This window comes from Thermobia domestica, chromosome 11 (genome assembly GCF_964235325.1).
Source record: "Thermobia domestica chromosome 11, izTheDome1.hap1.1, whole genome shotgun sequence".
Taxonomy (NCBI): Eukaryota; Metazoa; Arthropoda; class Insecta; order Zygentoma; family Lepismatidae; genus Thermobia; species Thermobia domestica.
The window spans coordinates 266169449-266187477 of NC_137464.1; the positions used below are offsets into that span (position 1 = coordinate 266169449).

At 33.8% G+C, this 18029-nt stretch overlaps 1 protein-coding gene across 3 annotated transcripts in view; it reads left to right on the forward strand.

Moving 5' to 3' along the window:
• Nucleotides 1–14763, forward strand: part of zip (myosin heavy chain 10) — a 299777-nt gene extending 285014 nt beyond the window's left edge. For all 3 annotated transcript variants that reach the window (XM_081732288.1, XM_081732289.1, XM_081732290.1), the window contains 3 exons: nucleotides 2322–2439; nucleotides 6447–6610; nucleotides 13275–14763. In XM_081732288.1, coding sequence (XP_081588414.1) covers nucleotides 2322–2439; nucleotides 6447–6610; nucleotides 13275–13407 — 415 coding nt within the window. In that variant the 3' untranslated portion in view covers nucleotides 13408–14763. The remainder of the gene's footprint in view (nucleotides 1–2321; nucleotides 2440–6446; nucleotides 6611–13274) is intronic.
• The last annotated feature ends 3266 nt before the right edge of the window (nucleotides 14764–18029 follow it).

Genomic DNA, 18029 nt, shown 5'->3' on the forward strand with positions numbered 1-18029 from the left:
TTATCCAAAATGCTGAAAGACTGGCTTAATCTACTCCTGTTCCGGACATTTAATTTTTTTGCGGACCACTTATATATATATATAGGTTGTCCCAGGAGGAACGGGCAATATTTTGGGAAAGGTAGTATGGGTGATTCTAAGCAAAAAAGTTCATATGAACATAGGTCCTAATCTCAGCAGTTTGAGAGCTTCAGGTTGTGAACCATTTTTTACATTATATTGCGTATTGATCATCCTGTAGTTATTCTACAAGGGTGCCACATATCGGATTTGAAAGGTAATGGAATGACAATTTTCAGCGATATGCAATATGTGGCAATGATATCTTTGGAAGAGAAGTTATGGAGGGATATTTGGAATCAACTTAAATGAGATTTGGGCCGTGGACCGGTTTTATCATTTTACTTTGACGATGCAACTTAGGGGAGCGGGAAGATATATAAAAATGATCGAAAATGACCGATATTAGTGTCGAAGCCATAGTTTTCAGGGTCGCTGAGACTCAGTAACATTACTGATGCCGTTTAAATCCAAATTCAGCCCCCATTAGTACAAGGGGGAATGATATGTAAAAATAATTGAAAATGGCCGATATTAGTATTGAATTCATAGTTTTGGGGGTCTCTGAGTTGATTGGGGACTGTTTTGGTGCCCTTTATGTCCAAATTGAAACACTTTTCCCGTGCGAAGAACTAGTATTCTGGTACTGTCTATAATATTTATATTTCATTCATTGCCAATAATTGAGGTTGTCAGATAATGTAAGTTAAGTTAGAAAAAAATATTACATGGCAGCTTACATAATTCAAAATATTTCTAAAATTTCGGCTTTATTCGTTTACTGAAACCAGAGTAAACAAAATATTTTATATACCGTATATTGTGCTGTTAGAAACCAGAGTTAAGACAAATACATTAATTGACGTCAATTCGCAGTAGTCTAGGCTGTAGGGTGTTAAATGGTGTAATGTCACACTGCGTATACATAAGCGCACATAGCTCTTCGAAATGAATGAAATTTACTGGTATACCTGTATATACTGAAAGTCCGGAAAAGTTGAAGAAAGTATTTTGTTGGCAACTTGAAAATTGATCGAAAAAATAGAAAGATACACAAATATATAAATAGGAGCTATTTAATGATAATTTAAATTGTTTCGTTTTATGGATCAAAAGATGCAATATATTAGAGGCAAAAAAATTCTTGTAGGTCTTATATCTGGAGAACTACGTATAGTGTAGCCAAACCCAAATTATCACGTAACTCAGTATGATATGCTTATCCCATAGAAGATACGAATACTCGATTTAGGGACCGTTCAAAAATTTTGTGGCCCCTGATCCTAAAACTAATTATTGGCCAAGATCGCAGTCTTTTCATCCATTTTTAGGATCATTCCTAAAATGATTGTTGCACAATGCTGGCGTATATGGAACAACTTCATATATATATATATATATATATGGAAACCAGCATAATTGTTTCATAGAAAAAACTAAATATCCATAAAACACTGGATTACTTTTATAATTGCCGGGAACTGTCTGATTAAGAGCCGAGAAATAAGTATTAAATCAATATCGTGGCAACTGGGTGTTCAAAAATATGCTCGGCAAGAAAAGAAAAGAAAAAAGTAAGTTTTGATTTCTTTCTCACAAAATACAGCGAACTTTTTTTTTTTTTTCATTCTTAATCATTGTATAAGTAAAATTTAGAGCATTGTTTGATAATAAGATAAACATATTATAGTGCAATGTTATAACAGAAATAGTTCAATTTTAAAAACATAATAAAATTAAATTGCCGTATTGTTCTTTGTGTTGAAGATCAAATTTAATATTTACATAACATGTACTCTTGTAATATGTGTTTCGGAATATTGAGTTCCAAACAAAGCTCCCTCGTTGCTAAGCGGTTATCGTACGTGCCTTTGGCGTGGGAGACGCGGGTTCGATTCTCGACGGGTTTGGATTCCACATGAATCAGTAGGTCCCGTCTCATATAGCCTCGCTGCTGAAAGGGACATTAAGTTCCAAAACAAAACTCAGTTCCCTACATTCTATTTCTACTAAATACCGTTCTTGACATGTTGGCAGTCGTGAACGAAAATTCAACGTGTAATATGGTATTTTGGACACAATAATTTGGAACAGTAAAGTGAATACATTTTAAGTTTATGGATAAAATTGGTTTTCAAGTGGTGTACGTTGTAATGGGCTGCTAAACGTTATCTTGCTTGGCAAATTTTATTAGTGCCTTCTAGTAAATTAGCATCCATTACTAACATATGAAAGAAATTTACATGCTGTTTTGTTTGTAGGGAACGTTTTGCGCAACAGAAAACGAATAGAAAATTGGACAAGAAATTGAAGGAGTTGCTGATGCAATTAGAAGACGAGCGACGACATGCCGACCAGTACAAGGAACAAGTCGAAAAGGTAAATCATTCATCTCATGTCTTCATATTTTAGGTGGTCAATATTGTGCTAGATTAAAGATTAACCAAGAATTGCAAAATATAACTGAGAATGGCCGAAATTTCGTTGAAAGGGTTGTTTGTAATAATAGGGCTGGAGAGAGAAAAGCTTAACTAAAGTATAAGATCTTAGGTTTTCCCTGTCTCTTATTACTTTACGTACGTACACGACCGCTCAAAAGTTTTTGAACATACCGGATCTTTGGAAGCATCTACTGTGGTTCTATTATTTTGGCACGAGAACGTTACCGCTGTCCATCAGAAATACTCTTGCCTAAAGCATAGAAGTTGACGATAGTTGAATCGAGGTTTGAAAGCTACTGCAGATGATACGTCAAATTATAATTCTTAAAACTGAAAAAAAAAAAAAAAAAAAGTTTGATACAGATATTGCATACTATAAACAAGAGCGTGGAAGGTGAGGCAAGATAATTAGCTTGGTTTGGAAAGTGTAGACGTAGAGGGTCAGGGTCAATGCAGTGACAGAAATTTAAAAGAAGTAGTTGTTTTCCAAATTTTGCCGTTCTCTGTACTTTGTAGAGATGCTGGCGTTTAAAAAGCCAGACACCGAGGGGTCATTATACATCCTTCTCTGCTCAATTGTCGCTCAGTGGAAGCGTATATGTAATGCTCGTCGTTATTATTCCAACGAGCAACAATGGAGCATACAAAACCATTGTAAACACTTTTCAAAGTATGGTATATTTGACGTTTCAAACGTTACCATATCAACAAGCTATAAAGAACTGCAAAATTTGGAAAACTACTACTACTGCTTTCAAATTTCTGTCGTTTCATTGACCCTCTTTGTCTACACTTTCCAAACAGAACCAATATCCTGCCTTACCTTCCACTCTCTTGTTTATACTATGAAATATCTATATCAAACTTCTTTGGTTTGTTTGTTTCTTTGTTTCAATTAAAGAATAACAATTTGCTTTATCATCTGCAGTATCTCTCAGACTTCAGTTCAACTGTCTTCCAATGTTATGCTAAAGGCAGGAGTACCTCTGATACACAAGCGGCAAAGTTCTCGTCCTAAAGTATTATGATCACAGTAGGTGCTTATAAAAATCTAGTATATTGAAAAACTTTTGAGCGGTAATGTATTTCTTTCTTTTCCAGTACCAACATAACTAGTATAGTCAGCGAATAAAGTTCTTTCTGTTTGGTAACATTTATTTTGTGAATAACGGTGGTATGACTGGAAGGTATAGAAAATTCTGTTCTTTTTAATTTACTGAAAACTGTACTCGGATTACCCTTCCATTCTGAAGTTATTTACGAAACTAATTTCATTAAAAGGAAATAACTTTTGTCGCTGACTGTACCAGTGCCAGCACTTGGCTCAGTACTAACATAGGTAGACACACCAGGACACTTCACATCCATGGATATAAAAATGGCATACAGAGTGAAATTTATTTAGTTGTATTCGTTGCGTGAATGTGATTAGTTAAAAAAAATAACGTGTATAAGATAATAGTGGTCTGTTTCTAAAGTCAGAACAGTAGCTTATATTCGTACGTTTGATCTATTGATAACCATGAGAGGAAAAGTAATTTTAACTTCGACAGAGTAAGAATGTACGAGGGGGAAAAATTAAGAAATCCAATATTTAAAAGTGTCCATCAAAACTTTGCATTATCCTCAATTAAATTATGTTTAACCCCTTGCACTGAAATGACGAGTCTAGCTTGTCATGGCCTCCCGGTACCAAATCGCACAATGAATTTAAACTATTGTAGCATCACGTATGGTTACTATATTGATGTTTTGAAAGTTATATAATGATAAACCATCTATAATACACTTTTATACTTCAAGAAATTTGATGATTATTTATATGTCTTTCCTTCTTTTTTCATTGCTATCTATCATTTCTATTATTTTACTGTGCCAATTATTAAAGGGAAATGGATACAGAAGGGAAGATTTATAAGAAAGAAACAAAGAAAAAAAGAAAGAAGCAGAGAAAGAAAAGGATGGTTTGGTATTGAAAGTTTAGGCGAGAAAACGGAGATCCTAAATAACCTGTTGAAGGAAGGGATTAAAATACAGGAAAAGAGGAAAAAGGATAATAGACTTAGTCAGAGAGAAAAGAAAGAAGAAAGGAAAGGAGATAAGATCAGAAGAGGAAGGAGTAGTGTACCAGGTTAATTGTAAAGAGTGCGATATGAAGTACATAGGGGAAACAGGAAAGAGATAAGAACAAAGGATAGAACAGCATAAGAATGATGCTAGACTAAAAAGAGAGAACAACGCAATATACAAACACATTAAGAGTCTTCATCCCGGCGAAATTAAAATACCGCTAATTTTACAGTAATCATGTGATATATTCAAATAGACAAAAGATAATCGAAATGTGGAACAAGAGCGCCCTAGACAATATTAATTTACATGAGAAACCGTTATCACGACTCACTTATCTGCCTTCGATTTCGAGTCATTTTGAAAATCGGCATTTATTTTCGCGCTTCTAAACAGCTGAAAACGGAAAGCCACTAGGTGACTTGTGATAACGGCACCTCACGCAAAATAATATTGTCTAGGGCGCTCTTGTTCCATATTTCAATTATCTTTTATCTATTTGAAGATATCACATAATTACTGTAAAATTAGCGATATTTTAATTTCGCCGGGATGAAGACTCTTAAAGAAACAGGACATGAGATAGATTGGGAAGGAATAAAAGGATTAGAAAGGGAGAAAAGGAGTGTGATAAGAAAGTGAAAAGAAGCCCAGTAGATTAAGAAATACAGAAAGGAGAAGTTGATGAATTGGTCTAGTGGACTTGTAATACATGAATTATGGGAAAAGATGATAGACAAAATAGAAAGAAAGAACTAAAAGAATCAAAACGAGCTGTTGGAGCAGGTGTACTATGGAAAACAGCAGATGGGCATAGCGAATAGAAAGTGTAAGTGACAAACACCTAATTAAAAGTTTCATAACAGGTGCGCAAAAAGAGAAAGTGACTACACTAATTAAAAATTTACTATTTGGAGTCAATTAAAAATTTACCTTTTGTAAAGAGAAAGTGGGCGTGTCTTGCATCCAGATTGTATATAAGCTGTCAAAATCGGATATTTCTCTCATAATGTGTCTGAGGAAGGCTGTGTTACGTAGCCGAAACTGTAACACAAATATATGTTTATGGTCAGTTGGAGCTTTATTAGTAATCTTGAATTTTCCAAAGCTGCAATGAATAATTTACAAGGTTAAAGTTGTTGATTCAATCCTAAGTCATGTTCATTCTTTGAACCATTAGCATCAATTTCTTTTTGTGCCTTTTGTTTCTTGTTATGTTATCACCATTTAATCCATTTTCATTTATCTCTACCATCATTGGTTTTGGTTTCGTGTAGCCACTTAAAGTTATAAAAAAATATATGGTCAAAGTTAAAAAAGATTTGCTGTGCAGTCCCTTTTTAGTATCGAGGGTAGAGACTTAGATTCAAACCACTTACACTCACCAGAAATCGAAGCTAAATCTCCTGTACAGAAGGAGAGAATGTTAATAATTTAGCAAGGAGGGAACAGTGTCTAAGGATTTGTTGAACTTGGAATATACTGAGGTATATTGTGAGTCAATCAGGTACAGTAAATACTTGAGTACTTAATATGCAGCCAATCCGGTGTGGAAAACTAGAAATACCGACGAATCCAACTAACAGTCAGCACTTCCTCATTGGCTTAGAAGAAGAGGGGAAGGGTAAGAACCCTCACTCAATCTATTGACATGTATTAAACAGGACGACAGATTCAACACTTATTTCCTGAAATTACTCTGCTATAAATTTCCCCTCTCTTCATAATCTCGAAGGTCTGCACAGGCTAAGGAAGCTGCTTAACTTGAATAAATTGTTAATAGAATATACTTCATAAATTAGCAACTTACCTTTCATTACACTACCATGTAAGAAATAAAAGAATTTTGAATTGTTTTTGTTTGTGTGTGTCCAGGTGAACGCCCGAGTGAAAGGATTGAAGCGCCAGCTGGATGAGGCAGAAGAAGAGATCAGCCGAGAGAAGGCGCAGAAGAGGAAAGCCCAGCGGGAGTTGGAGGATATGCTAGAGTCACACGAGTCCATGTCACGAGAAATTACGAATCTTAAGAATAAATTAAGGTAATCACTTTTTCTTTTGTAATGTCGTGCTATCTGTTTGTCTTTAGACAATAGTTACCATACGGATTTTCATCCAGAAAATATTGTTTTCCGTTGAAAAATTACAACTATTCATTTTATGTTAAGTTTTTTTTTTTTTTTTTTTTTTTTTTTTAATGAGTCCCAAATGTTGAAATATGAATGAATGAATAATTATTGTGAAAAGTAAAACTATTATCAGCTTCTTATTGCTAAACCTATGGAGAAAGAAATTATTAGAATGTTGTTTCATAATAATAGATAGATAGAAGGAAGATCAAAGTAGAAAATTGACTGTAAAACCGTTCATTGTTTTATTTCATTCATTCTTTTAGCAGTGGCCAGGTAGCCTAATCATGATCACACTTTGCTTTATTGTGCGTGATCCTGGGTTTCAGTTTCAGGGGATATTCAGTAGACAACAGGTCAGCGAGCAGTTGTACAACGTAGATGAGTGTAAAGGAGCGCTAATTATCAATACATGCCAGCACGTCCTTTCCATTGTATTTTGTAGGGAGTGACAGTAATATATGGAAAGTTATTCAATCAAATTGAACCTTAAAACTTTGTCGAAAGACAAATTGAATGAATATTCAGAGGATAGTCCTACATCGTTTCGATATTTTTTTTAAATTTCACTAGCTGAACCTGCCTCTCTCTTCACAGCACATCATTCACATATGAGCATGAATCTCCCTGTCATTCCTCACAACATCTACATGTCCCTTTACAGACACAAGTGAAAGACTTCTTGATAAAAATCTGCAAGGGTTATCATAAAGGGTATTTTCTTTTCGATTATTTTCTTCAATATCTCGCACCGTTTGCAAGATTTGAGCCTACTTCCTGTTGGAGGTGTTAATTCATGTATGATCAAGGTCTTCTTTCTTCTTGCATGCAGTATGTAATAAGCAAATATTTTACATACACAATTAATTATTATGTCAGTGATACATGGTGTTCATTGCGCAAAATACTCCAAACAATAAAGATTCATCTTAGACTGGAGAAACGGTTATCCTTTGTTTTTAATTATCATATGTCCATGAAACAAACGCTGGAAAGATATACAACTATGTGGTGTTGGAATGTATAACTCGTAGGATACGATTATTTACTTTTTGAAAAAAAAATTTCAACACTTCTAGTGTGCCGCTGAAAATGTAATAAAGAAATAACGGTCATTTTTTAAAATAAATATCCAATTAGAACTGAACAATCTACACAAAATTTGCAATCAATCAGTGAAAACGGCATCTTTCTAGAGCTTGTGGTTTCCGATATGATATTGTGAAAAGAACTGGCCACAAATATATAAACTTTTCTTGATCACAAAATAAACCTATCATTTTATTATATAGATTGTTGAGAAAGTTTCATTATTGGGAGTGTATTTTTGAAGACTATGTTCCTCCAACAATGAGTAGAACAAAATTATTGAAAATTGCAAGAATTATCTTCTGTGTATTCAGCTTGTCTTTGGGGAATGTTGGAATATTCATCTCTTCAATTTGATTGAGATATTTTGAATATTATCACTCCATAGAAAATACATTAGTAAGATAGTGTCATGTGCTGCCATCTTAGCGATAGTCGACCTTTTACACTCACCTTAAACAAAATAATTAAACTAATAGTGACCGATTTGAGGATGCAAGGAGGGGAGTTCTTTATTTATAAGGATAGATATAAATAAATAAAGTGATAGGATAGACTTTCGGCTGTCATACTTACATATTTGGATTGTTAAATGTAGTTTTAAAATGGAGCAGCGTATTATCCCCTTTATAACTATCTGAATGGTCAGTATTTTTGATCCTGAGTTCGATTCCCAGTGGGATCAGAAAAAGTGTCCGTATTGGCCCAGGTTCTTTAGGCAGTTGAGCAACTTCCGAGTAGTCGATTGAAGATAAAGCAGAAAATATTTACATTGAGGGTTCGTTTATTTCCCGAGTAAGTGTGCTCCTTCTAATCAACCAGATCCGTCGTGGTCTGAAAACTGTTTCGTGTCTTATCCTGGTTCAATTTAGTTTTTCTTTTAATTGCTTGCTTATTTATTTTTTTGAAAAAATACTGGGGCTTTATTTAAAGAATGATTTTTAGTTTTATGTGTATATCTTTTTTTTAATTACGGGAAAGTAGGATTTAAGGGTGACTAATTGTGTTTTCCTAAATGCCTAGTGGTAATGAAGGAGGTAGCGATACTGCTAGTACAACGATTATTAGTCCATCAAGTACTTCATCCAATTCGGTTTACCATCCAGAAAAATAAGGAATTAGTACATTGTAATTCAGGTAACAACAGTGATTGCGTTGACTCGTGTGTTGATTGTAGTTTTTCCAAACACCTGCCTGTTTTGCAACCCTCTCTTCTGCGTGTGAAGTAGAATTTCATTTGAGCATATACAGGAATTTATAATGAGCGTGAATAAGTTGACTTTGTGTGCGTTGGGAATGTCAGCCTCTTGAAATTTATTGTAATGCTAGTTAAATCCTGTTTTAGGTATAATAATGTAAATTTTTCCTTAAATCGATGTTGTAATATTTCAGTTGTTCTAGTCGGTCCGTTGTAAGGAAAGTCTCTTTTTAACATGACAGGCAAGCTGATAATATTGTAGCACTGGTGACCAATCAAGTTTGACCCTATATGCTCCACTGGGGGTTTATTGCTGACGTACGTAGTTTGAGGTCAGAATTCACTGATCCAGGTTGGGAGAGGTGAGGCGATAAAATGATAGTTCTCATTTCGAAGTAAGAGAGAAATCTAGAAACTAGTCGGGGATCAAAAGAATACAGGTCAGATTATTCAATTTCACTTGTGTAGTTTGAGAAGGGATACGTATTCATAGTTCTTTCTTCTCCCAACTCTATTCAATTTAACGAAATCTGTAGTGTATGTAACCATCATCAGAATGAGTCAGTTGCAGGAAATAATCATTTTTTCAATCTTTCATTTAATTAACTATATTTGTATTGATCATACGAGGGTTGTTCAAAATGTATCATTTTTATTCATAAAGAAAATTGTGTATTCAGATTCGAAAATTTTACCTTAATCTTCATCAGAGTAGTCGCATTCAGGATGTCCTCTCTGCACTGAAATCTGGCTCCTTTCAGGAGCATTTTCAGTGTGGGGGGAAAAGTCAGAAATCATATGGAGGGAGAATAGGAAGTCTGACGAACCGTAGATATTCTGTTTGGCCAGGAAAGTTGGTATCAAATGCTTCGGGCCCAAAGACCTTTCGAATCGTGCGGATCGTTTCCACTTGCGATTCATCGAAGTCTGACGCATAACTTATTGCGATAACGTTAATGAAGTGTTTGTCATTTTGTCAAAAAGGAATTCCGACCCGCTCACTTACAATTCCTCATTCATCAGCTATCTCCGACGACTAACTGTAGACTTGAAAAAAATTCTTTAGGATTCCTTATATACGTGCCTCAAAGTACACTTGTTTACGAAAAGTATGTCAGATATTTCTTCAGCAAACCTCGTATAACATTTTCCGCGAAACTTATACAAAGTTCGTACCACATGGACAATCCATTGACATATTGCCCGTTCCGTTTGGTAGGTAGAACCTTTTTAGTAAATTCCCTGGGGAAATTCGCTCAAAATTGTGTAATATAGTAATTAACACATACTTTTCGTGTACATTGTTCGTGTTTCGATTCCCGGTAGAGAACTTTGGGTAGCTACTCGAATTCAAGAGAAACAAACTCGGGTCTAGAAAATTTGAAAATCATCATTATGACACTGAATGTGAATACAGTGTGTCATCCAACCAAAAGTGGTCTGAAAGACGGGCTTCTGCTAAACTGTAGTGCCATGATGTGAGCTAGTAAACGACCTGCGTTAATGGAATAATTCTCTTTGATAAATTGCATTGAGAATGCACCGGTAAAATAGTATTTACTCCCCTCTGCCCTAATTTTTGTCTTCCCTTGGCTCGTTAAGTTCCTCATCTATCCACTGTTTTTGCACTATATCCTTTTATTTTATTTATGGTTTTCTTTTCGTCATGAGTAGAGTAGTCTCCCCCTTCTGAAAATAATCTCCACAGCATGTAAGATAATTCAGCTCTTAATTATTCCTTTTTTATTTATTTATTTTTTAAAATTAAATACGCACATTCTTTTTATCATGTTTTGTAATGAGTTAGGTTTATTGTGTTGTTGTAGTATTATTTTCCTTTTTAATTTACATAATCCCGTATCTCATAGCAGTGAAGAACTATTCGAAAGCTACAAAAATAATTTGCTTAGTTGTGCATTCTGTTACCGAAACCCAGCAGAATCGTAGCCTTTGTGTAAGATTTTGTTGAAACATTTTCGGATTTATGATGAACAGAAAACTGTCAAGTGTAAGGATTCAGGTATAAAATTTTAAGTAAAGAATTATTTAAATAACTTAAGTATATGAGAAGTATGGTGATTCAATAACAAATTCGAATTTCTCGGCCACTTAGCAGAAATAAATTATTTTTGGATATTCATTTGTCGCTTTTATAAAAGTAGGATGGAGCAATAATGAAACAACAGATTTAAAATAAATACGTGAGCGCTATTGATGAAAATTCAAAGCTGATCTGCCACTCACGGAGCGGATGCTCTTAGTAGAGGTATCAGACACACTACCAATTGTATATTTTCGATGAGAATCTTCAATAGTAAGACTATTCATGGCTTTGGATTAATTGTTTTAACAAAAGAGACACTGACCAAAGCTTAAAATTTTACTTTATTTTAAATTATAATTTGTAACTGTTTCGGATATCTAGCATATCCTTCTTCAGACACGATCGAAATTAATGAAAATACAGACATATATATAAATGTTGTTATAACAGAGTTTAAATTCTTTAACCGTCATATATATATTCATTGTTATAAAAAATTTTTAAATTCTTTTAACAGTCATATATAGAGTCATTGTTGTACTTTTTTATTTTTATTTATTTTTCTTATTTACCAAGGCCTTCATCCCATCCTATAAGTCTTCGTGTTCACTTTCCAGTTAATCACTTCCTTTATTTTTAGTTCTTATAAGTGCTTTTTATTTTTATTTATTTTTTTTTAATTTTTATTTATTTATTTTTTTCTCTATGTTATTCAAACTTCCTTGCCATGATTCATTAATTGGTAAGCCCCCTGTCCAGTTCATCAGTTTATCTCTTCCTACCTTCTTTATCCAATCCGCTTCTTTCCACTTCCTTATTATCATTCTTTTCTCCATCTCCAATACTTCCGTCTTATCCCAATTAATTGCGTGATTCGTCTCCTTAACATGTTTGTATATGACATTGGTATCTTTTTTCTTCCTAACATCATTTAAAATAATTTAAAAATAAAGTAAAATTTTAAGCTTTGGTCAGTGTCTCTTTTGTTAAGAGAATCTTTACAAACCTCTACAAACCAGTCATATAAAACTTATTAAAATTCCACTTACCCCCAAAAAATTACCTTTTTATTCATTCAATTATCTACGTTTTGGCAAATGGTTGCCATCCTCAGACAAAAAAAAAAAAAAAAATAAAAAATAAATAAATAAATAAATTCCCAGGTTTACAAGATACAGTTAGTACAAAGAAGGTTTTGAAGGTACAAGGAGAATTTAGTTACAAGACTATTGGAATTGCATAACTTACGGATCACAAGCAAGGAAAAGGCAGTCAACGGTGTAGGTCAAGCAGTAATAGTTTCCTGAGAGGACCTGTGCTAAAAATGGTAATAATCATTTGCTAAAACGCGCACAGTTGAAAAAATAAGAGGGTGTTTCTGGGTAAGTGCAATTTAAATAAGTATTAAATGTAAATTGTATTGAATCAAGTAGTAGTTACTTGCTACAATTTGCAGTCAACAACGGTGGATTTGCTCGGCAAATTGAAGATGAGGTTTTAGTCTCTGTGTGGGTGCAGCGTTTGGAATAGATAAATCTGTCGTCTCTTTAACTGGCAATGTTGCCAGAACTGGTTGTTCAGGAAGTCGATTGTTTTTGTTCCATTTTTTCTGCTTTCGTTATAGTCTTATTATGTATTCACGTACGGAACAAAAATATATAACGATTATGTTTATTAAATACTATTCTTGATTGGCCATTAATATCATACTTCCTTCCAAGAAAAATAAAATATTGTACACAGTCGGTGAGTATCAAAGTAGATGAAAAACCCTTTTAAGTTGGAGGGTTAGCTTAGTGCTTAAGTGCGACCAACTTATCCAAGTTTAATTCAGTTATAATCCGAATCTAAGATTTCACATAATATAACTTAATTTTGATAATACGACCAGGAACTGTACAGAACTAAGTGAAAGCAACGAATTCGTAAAAATAATAATTAATTAATTAAAAAATAAAAAATGAACATTAAGACCGTTAAAGGATTGAAAAGAAAGCTAGTTCAGAATTTTCAGTTGTACAATCAGTTTAAAGTATTTTGAAAATACATCATTTCCAAGAGCTGAACTGCGACAAAGGCATAAATCTCAGGATATTTTCACTTCTTTAGTCCTGGGTATCACAAAAACTACTACTCGGCAAAAATAACGACTTCACAATAGAAATTGGGTGTTCATGTTTAATGTGACTACATTTTAGTAAGTAGCACAAAACTGTTTCTAATTTTGCATTTCTGTCCATGTGTAGGAGAGGAGGTACTCCTGGTATAGGACTGTCACGAATAGGGCCAACGAAGCGCGGTTCCATCCAACAGGCTAGCGACGACACAGCTTCCACAATCCCCGACGACAGCGTGGACGGAGAGGAAATCGCCAACTAACATCCTGCCAATCACAAGAGAGAAGCCAGTGGATAAAGTTAACATTGGACTTTTTTTTATGCTTATTTCCATACATGTATCCAAGTACATGACTTAAGAAAAAAAAGAAACGTTTAAGGTATAATTGCTGATAATAATTATAATTATTAATAATATTAATAATAATTTAACACTGTGATTTAGTAAGTATATTTTCTAACAAGCCCGTTCCTCAGCATTGGAAGGGGAACCGCGACATTCCCTATGTGAAGGGTCATTCCAGATATTGTGGGTTCACGTGCGTCAACATTACTGTGCTTCGTAGCATTTAAATAACATTTCTCGTATTAACAATTTCTGTGAAATATTATTAAGTATTGTTTCCTGAACGCCTCAAAACACTGAAATAATATTACTAAGAAAATTGAAAACAAAACAAAAAAAAAATGAAGATGTGTATTGAATATGATGCTGATAATCATAAGACTTATCACTGCAAGCCGATTGGGCTGGTCCAGTGAAAAGAAAAGAAAAAAAATAAGCTGTAGTAACTTAATTATGTGAATTTAGTGTAAGATAGTATTTGTAAAGACTTAAATAAAGAAGGTAGGTTTCTTTTTTTAAGAAAAAAAGGAAGCAAGTTTTTTATATATTATAAATAAATAAATAAATATCAAATGTGTCTTTAAAGACAATGATCACGTGACGAAATCTTTGTTTCTGCCTTCCTCTGTACCACCATGAAATGCCTTAACTGATCGCTGAGGAGGAAATGAATTACTTCACGAGTGGAGGATAAATGGAAGAGCTGTGCAATCAGAAGCAGCCGTTAAAAAGCTTAATTAATGAATTAATTGTGGTGCAAAAGGTCGTTGTACCAGGAGACTCAAGTACCTGTACAAATTTAAAAAGAAGGAAATATCAGTTTTAATGTGATGAGATAAAAAAAGCATTGTTTTTTTCTTCTTTTTTGTAGAAAATTGTAAACATCTACTTCATAGCTACTATAATCTGTGGATAAAATTAACCCAAGAAGGCCTTCTTTTCTACTGTTCATAGAAATTTTCAAATTAAGAAAAAATAATCAGGAATCAATATACTTAGTGCTATAATTTTTTTGTAATTTAAAATAGAAAGAAATTATTAACAAATGCATTTTGATTTATGACAGGTTGGTACGAATGTCATTTTTTGTATAGAAAGTAAATTTTGTATATATAATATATATATAAATATATATATTCTTTAACCCTTAATTGGTACATTGTATGCAAGCTTCCTAAGGGTTCGATGCCCACACAAATGTGAGAAGACGGCGTTTCTTGTTGCTCTGGATCTCGCAAGAAAAGGAATAAAGTGAGTTCCAGATTCAATTCATCAGTTGTTTTATTTCTCTATTTTACGCCCTCCAAAATCCTTAGTCTGGTGTAAGATATTTATACTTCGGCAAAAGTGTGTATTTTTTTTCTTGTGAGGAGGTAATTGAATAGTACTTCAACTATACTTCGAATGCACGCAAAATAATTATTTTAGTGAGTAAACTAGCAGTGTACCTATCTTATGGCGTACTTTCGGCATCTAGCCCGATCCCTTAATAATAATAATAATAATAATAATAATAATAATAATAATAATAATAATAATAATAATAATAAAAGCAATAACAATTTTAAACTTAACTAGCTGAACCTGCGCTCCCTACACAGTGTATCATTTACATATGAGCATGAATGTCTTGTCACTCCTCACATCTGTACATGTTCCTTTACAGACGTAAGTGAAAGATGTCTTGATAAAAATCGGCAAGGGGTATCATAAAGGGGAGATTTTTTCGATTATTTTTTTCAATATCGCACCGTTTGCAAGATTTGAGCTTACTTCCGGTTGAAGTTTCTAATTCATATATGATCGGTGTTTTCTTTCTTCTTGTATGCAGTATTTAATAAGCAAATACATTACACACACAATTATGTCAGTGATATATAGTGTTCATTGGGCAAAACACTCCAAACAAAGATTCATGTTAGACTGGAGAAATGGTTATCCTTCGTTTTTTATTATCTTTTGGCCATGAAATAAACGCCTGAGAGAGAGACAACCACTGTATACAACTATGTGGTGTTGGAATATATAACTCGTAGGATATGATGCTTTACTATTTTAAAATTTCAACACTTCCAGTGTACCCCTAAAAACGTAATAAAGAAATGACGACCATTAAAAGAAATCAATTAGAACTGAACATTACACAAAATTTGGAATCGACCAGTGAAAACGGCAAGTTTCTAGCTCTTGTGTTTTTCAAGGACTCATTGTGGAACGGATTGGAGACAAATATATAAAACCACAAACACACAAACCTAGCATTTTAATATATAGATTACGTGTCTGATAAGTAAGACTGATTTCTATAACATTCCTATTCTATTATTTGTATCCTGGCATCTTTTTGCATATCCAATTAAATATAAACACATTTCTGGCTCTTGTGAACACGAAAATACGATTTTTATCGGTCATATAAATGCATGTATGTACAATATTTTTAGTTTAAGTCGTATTTGGTCTCGAAGTGATATAGAAGTGTACTTTTAATCATAATCTAGACGAGTTTCACTTCTCAGTATTGCCGTGGAGAAGAGAGTCATTCAGATTCTCCCCTATGGAGTCAGTGACATGCTGTTGTCTATGCTTCAGGGCAAAATTAATTTTGTTAATCTCTTAGGAAATGTATAATCTTAGGAATTTATTAAAAATTTAAATTAAAAAAATATTTTTGTGGTCATTGCCTTATTTTATTAGTTTTTAGACCATAAAGGCTTGCATATTTTAAAAATTCTTAAATAATAGAAATCCGAACCTTACGGGTAAGTTTGTGCATTTGTTTTGTGTAGTGACTGTTGTGTTTACATGGTGCTGTTACGTAAACTGGTGTTGGGAGGGGAGGCATGACTAGTTTTCAGTAATACTTTACACGGTTGCCATAATATAAGAACAGTAAAAGCTAGTATATGTAGTCCATTTCTTGTGTTATTGTATACGATTGTTGAAGTAATTATTGTGATTTGAAGAGGTAAATAAAAAACGCCACATAATTACCACAAAGTATTTCGGTTCGATACTGGAAGAACTATTTAAGTATTGAAATTGCTTAAAGAAGAAATTCATACCGTAGTCGTGTGAATATTAATGCTTTTCTAAAAAAAAATTCGCCGATCGCCGAGAGATCATCCCACATACGTGACGAGCTAACATGGTGATAGATGCCGAAAGCCTAGAAATCCTACTCCTAACGACTGCTCTCCCATAAATTACGTTCAACTTCTCTTCATTTATAGTAATACCTCTGACAACACTGCCAATTGTCTGACGTCACTTGTAAATAACGAAATTAGTTGGTAACCTTGACGTCTGCACAAATATATCAAAAGCGTAATGCTTAATGGTAGTGATCTGACACAAGCCTTCCCTCCGACTACGGTGTTTGTGTAAATTGTAGTTTTTACAAATGTTTTTCAGTTGCTAAATGTGTTGAACGTTTCTATTTTCCTCTTGATCTCCCCTAAAAGTTTCAATGACTCCTTTTGCGTCAAAACCCCCTTAATTGTGAACAGGTACATTTATATTCTAGGTGCGACTAGTGTGTTACAAATGTATCCTTCATAAAATTGAGCTATGACTACTATCATTTTGAACTTCTTAAATACTATTACAGATTGTGCTTCAAGGAGAATTGAATTCAAACTAAGTACAGCAAATCATTCAGGTCGGACCGTGTCAGTTCTTGACTGTCAAGTCACCTCGAAAGGAGGCTCGAAATGTCAGATTAAATAGGCACAACCTTGTTCAGAATCTTGGCCATTCACCCTGTTTTAGAAGGAAATTCTAATATTCTAAATTGAGATCCTAATACCCCTAAACATGGATGTAATTATCCAAAGAAAACTCACGTGTAGTTTAATTGCAATCATAGGTAAGAATTCTGGGGTTTTCAATAGATTTTTAAGTACCCTAGTTGTGCTCTGCCTCTGCAAGTTTGCTGTACTAGCTCTTTTAATCCTCGATCACTTTGCGAAAAGTCAGAGGCAGAATTCACAGTTGAAATAAGGAAACTAGCATATACAGAATGATTCTAAAGTCTTTATCCAGTTTGAAAGTACTACAGCTTGAAAATGGCTAATAGTATTGGAATGAAACACCAACTGTTCCAAAGAGGGAATATTCAAATTCATCCGATTTCAAATTCTTCTATTGGCTTAAAAAAAGTTACAAAATGAAAAATAATTGTAATTACATAAAATTTTCCTTTAAAGTTCAATGTGGCGCTCCAGCCGCACGCCATACAATAAGTCGACAGTCAACTGTTCCCACATCTTAAACGTAGCATGTAAATTAATTGCTGCGTGAGATGTCACTAGCGTGCGTTACTCCTGCACAATAGTGATCTCCCTGCCAACTAAATGAAATTTGAACACTGCCTCTTTCGATCTGTAGTCGTTTAGTTCAAATACGATTAGCCTTTTAAGTTACAACAGCGAGATCTGACAAAAATTTTGGATTTAAGAGACACTCTGTATAACAAAAATGAGAATAATAGTTGCAGGAAGATACGCCGGATAAAGGTGGTAGCTTCCATTGAAACC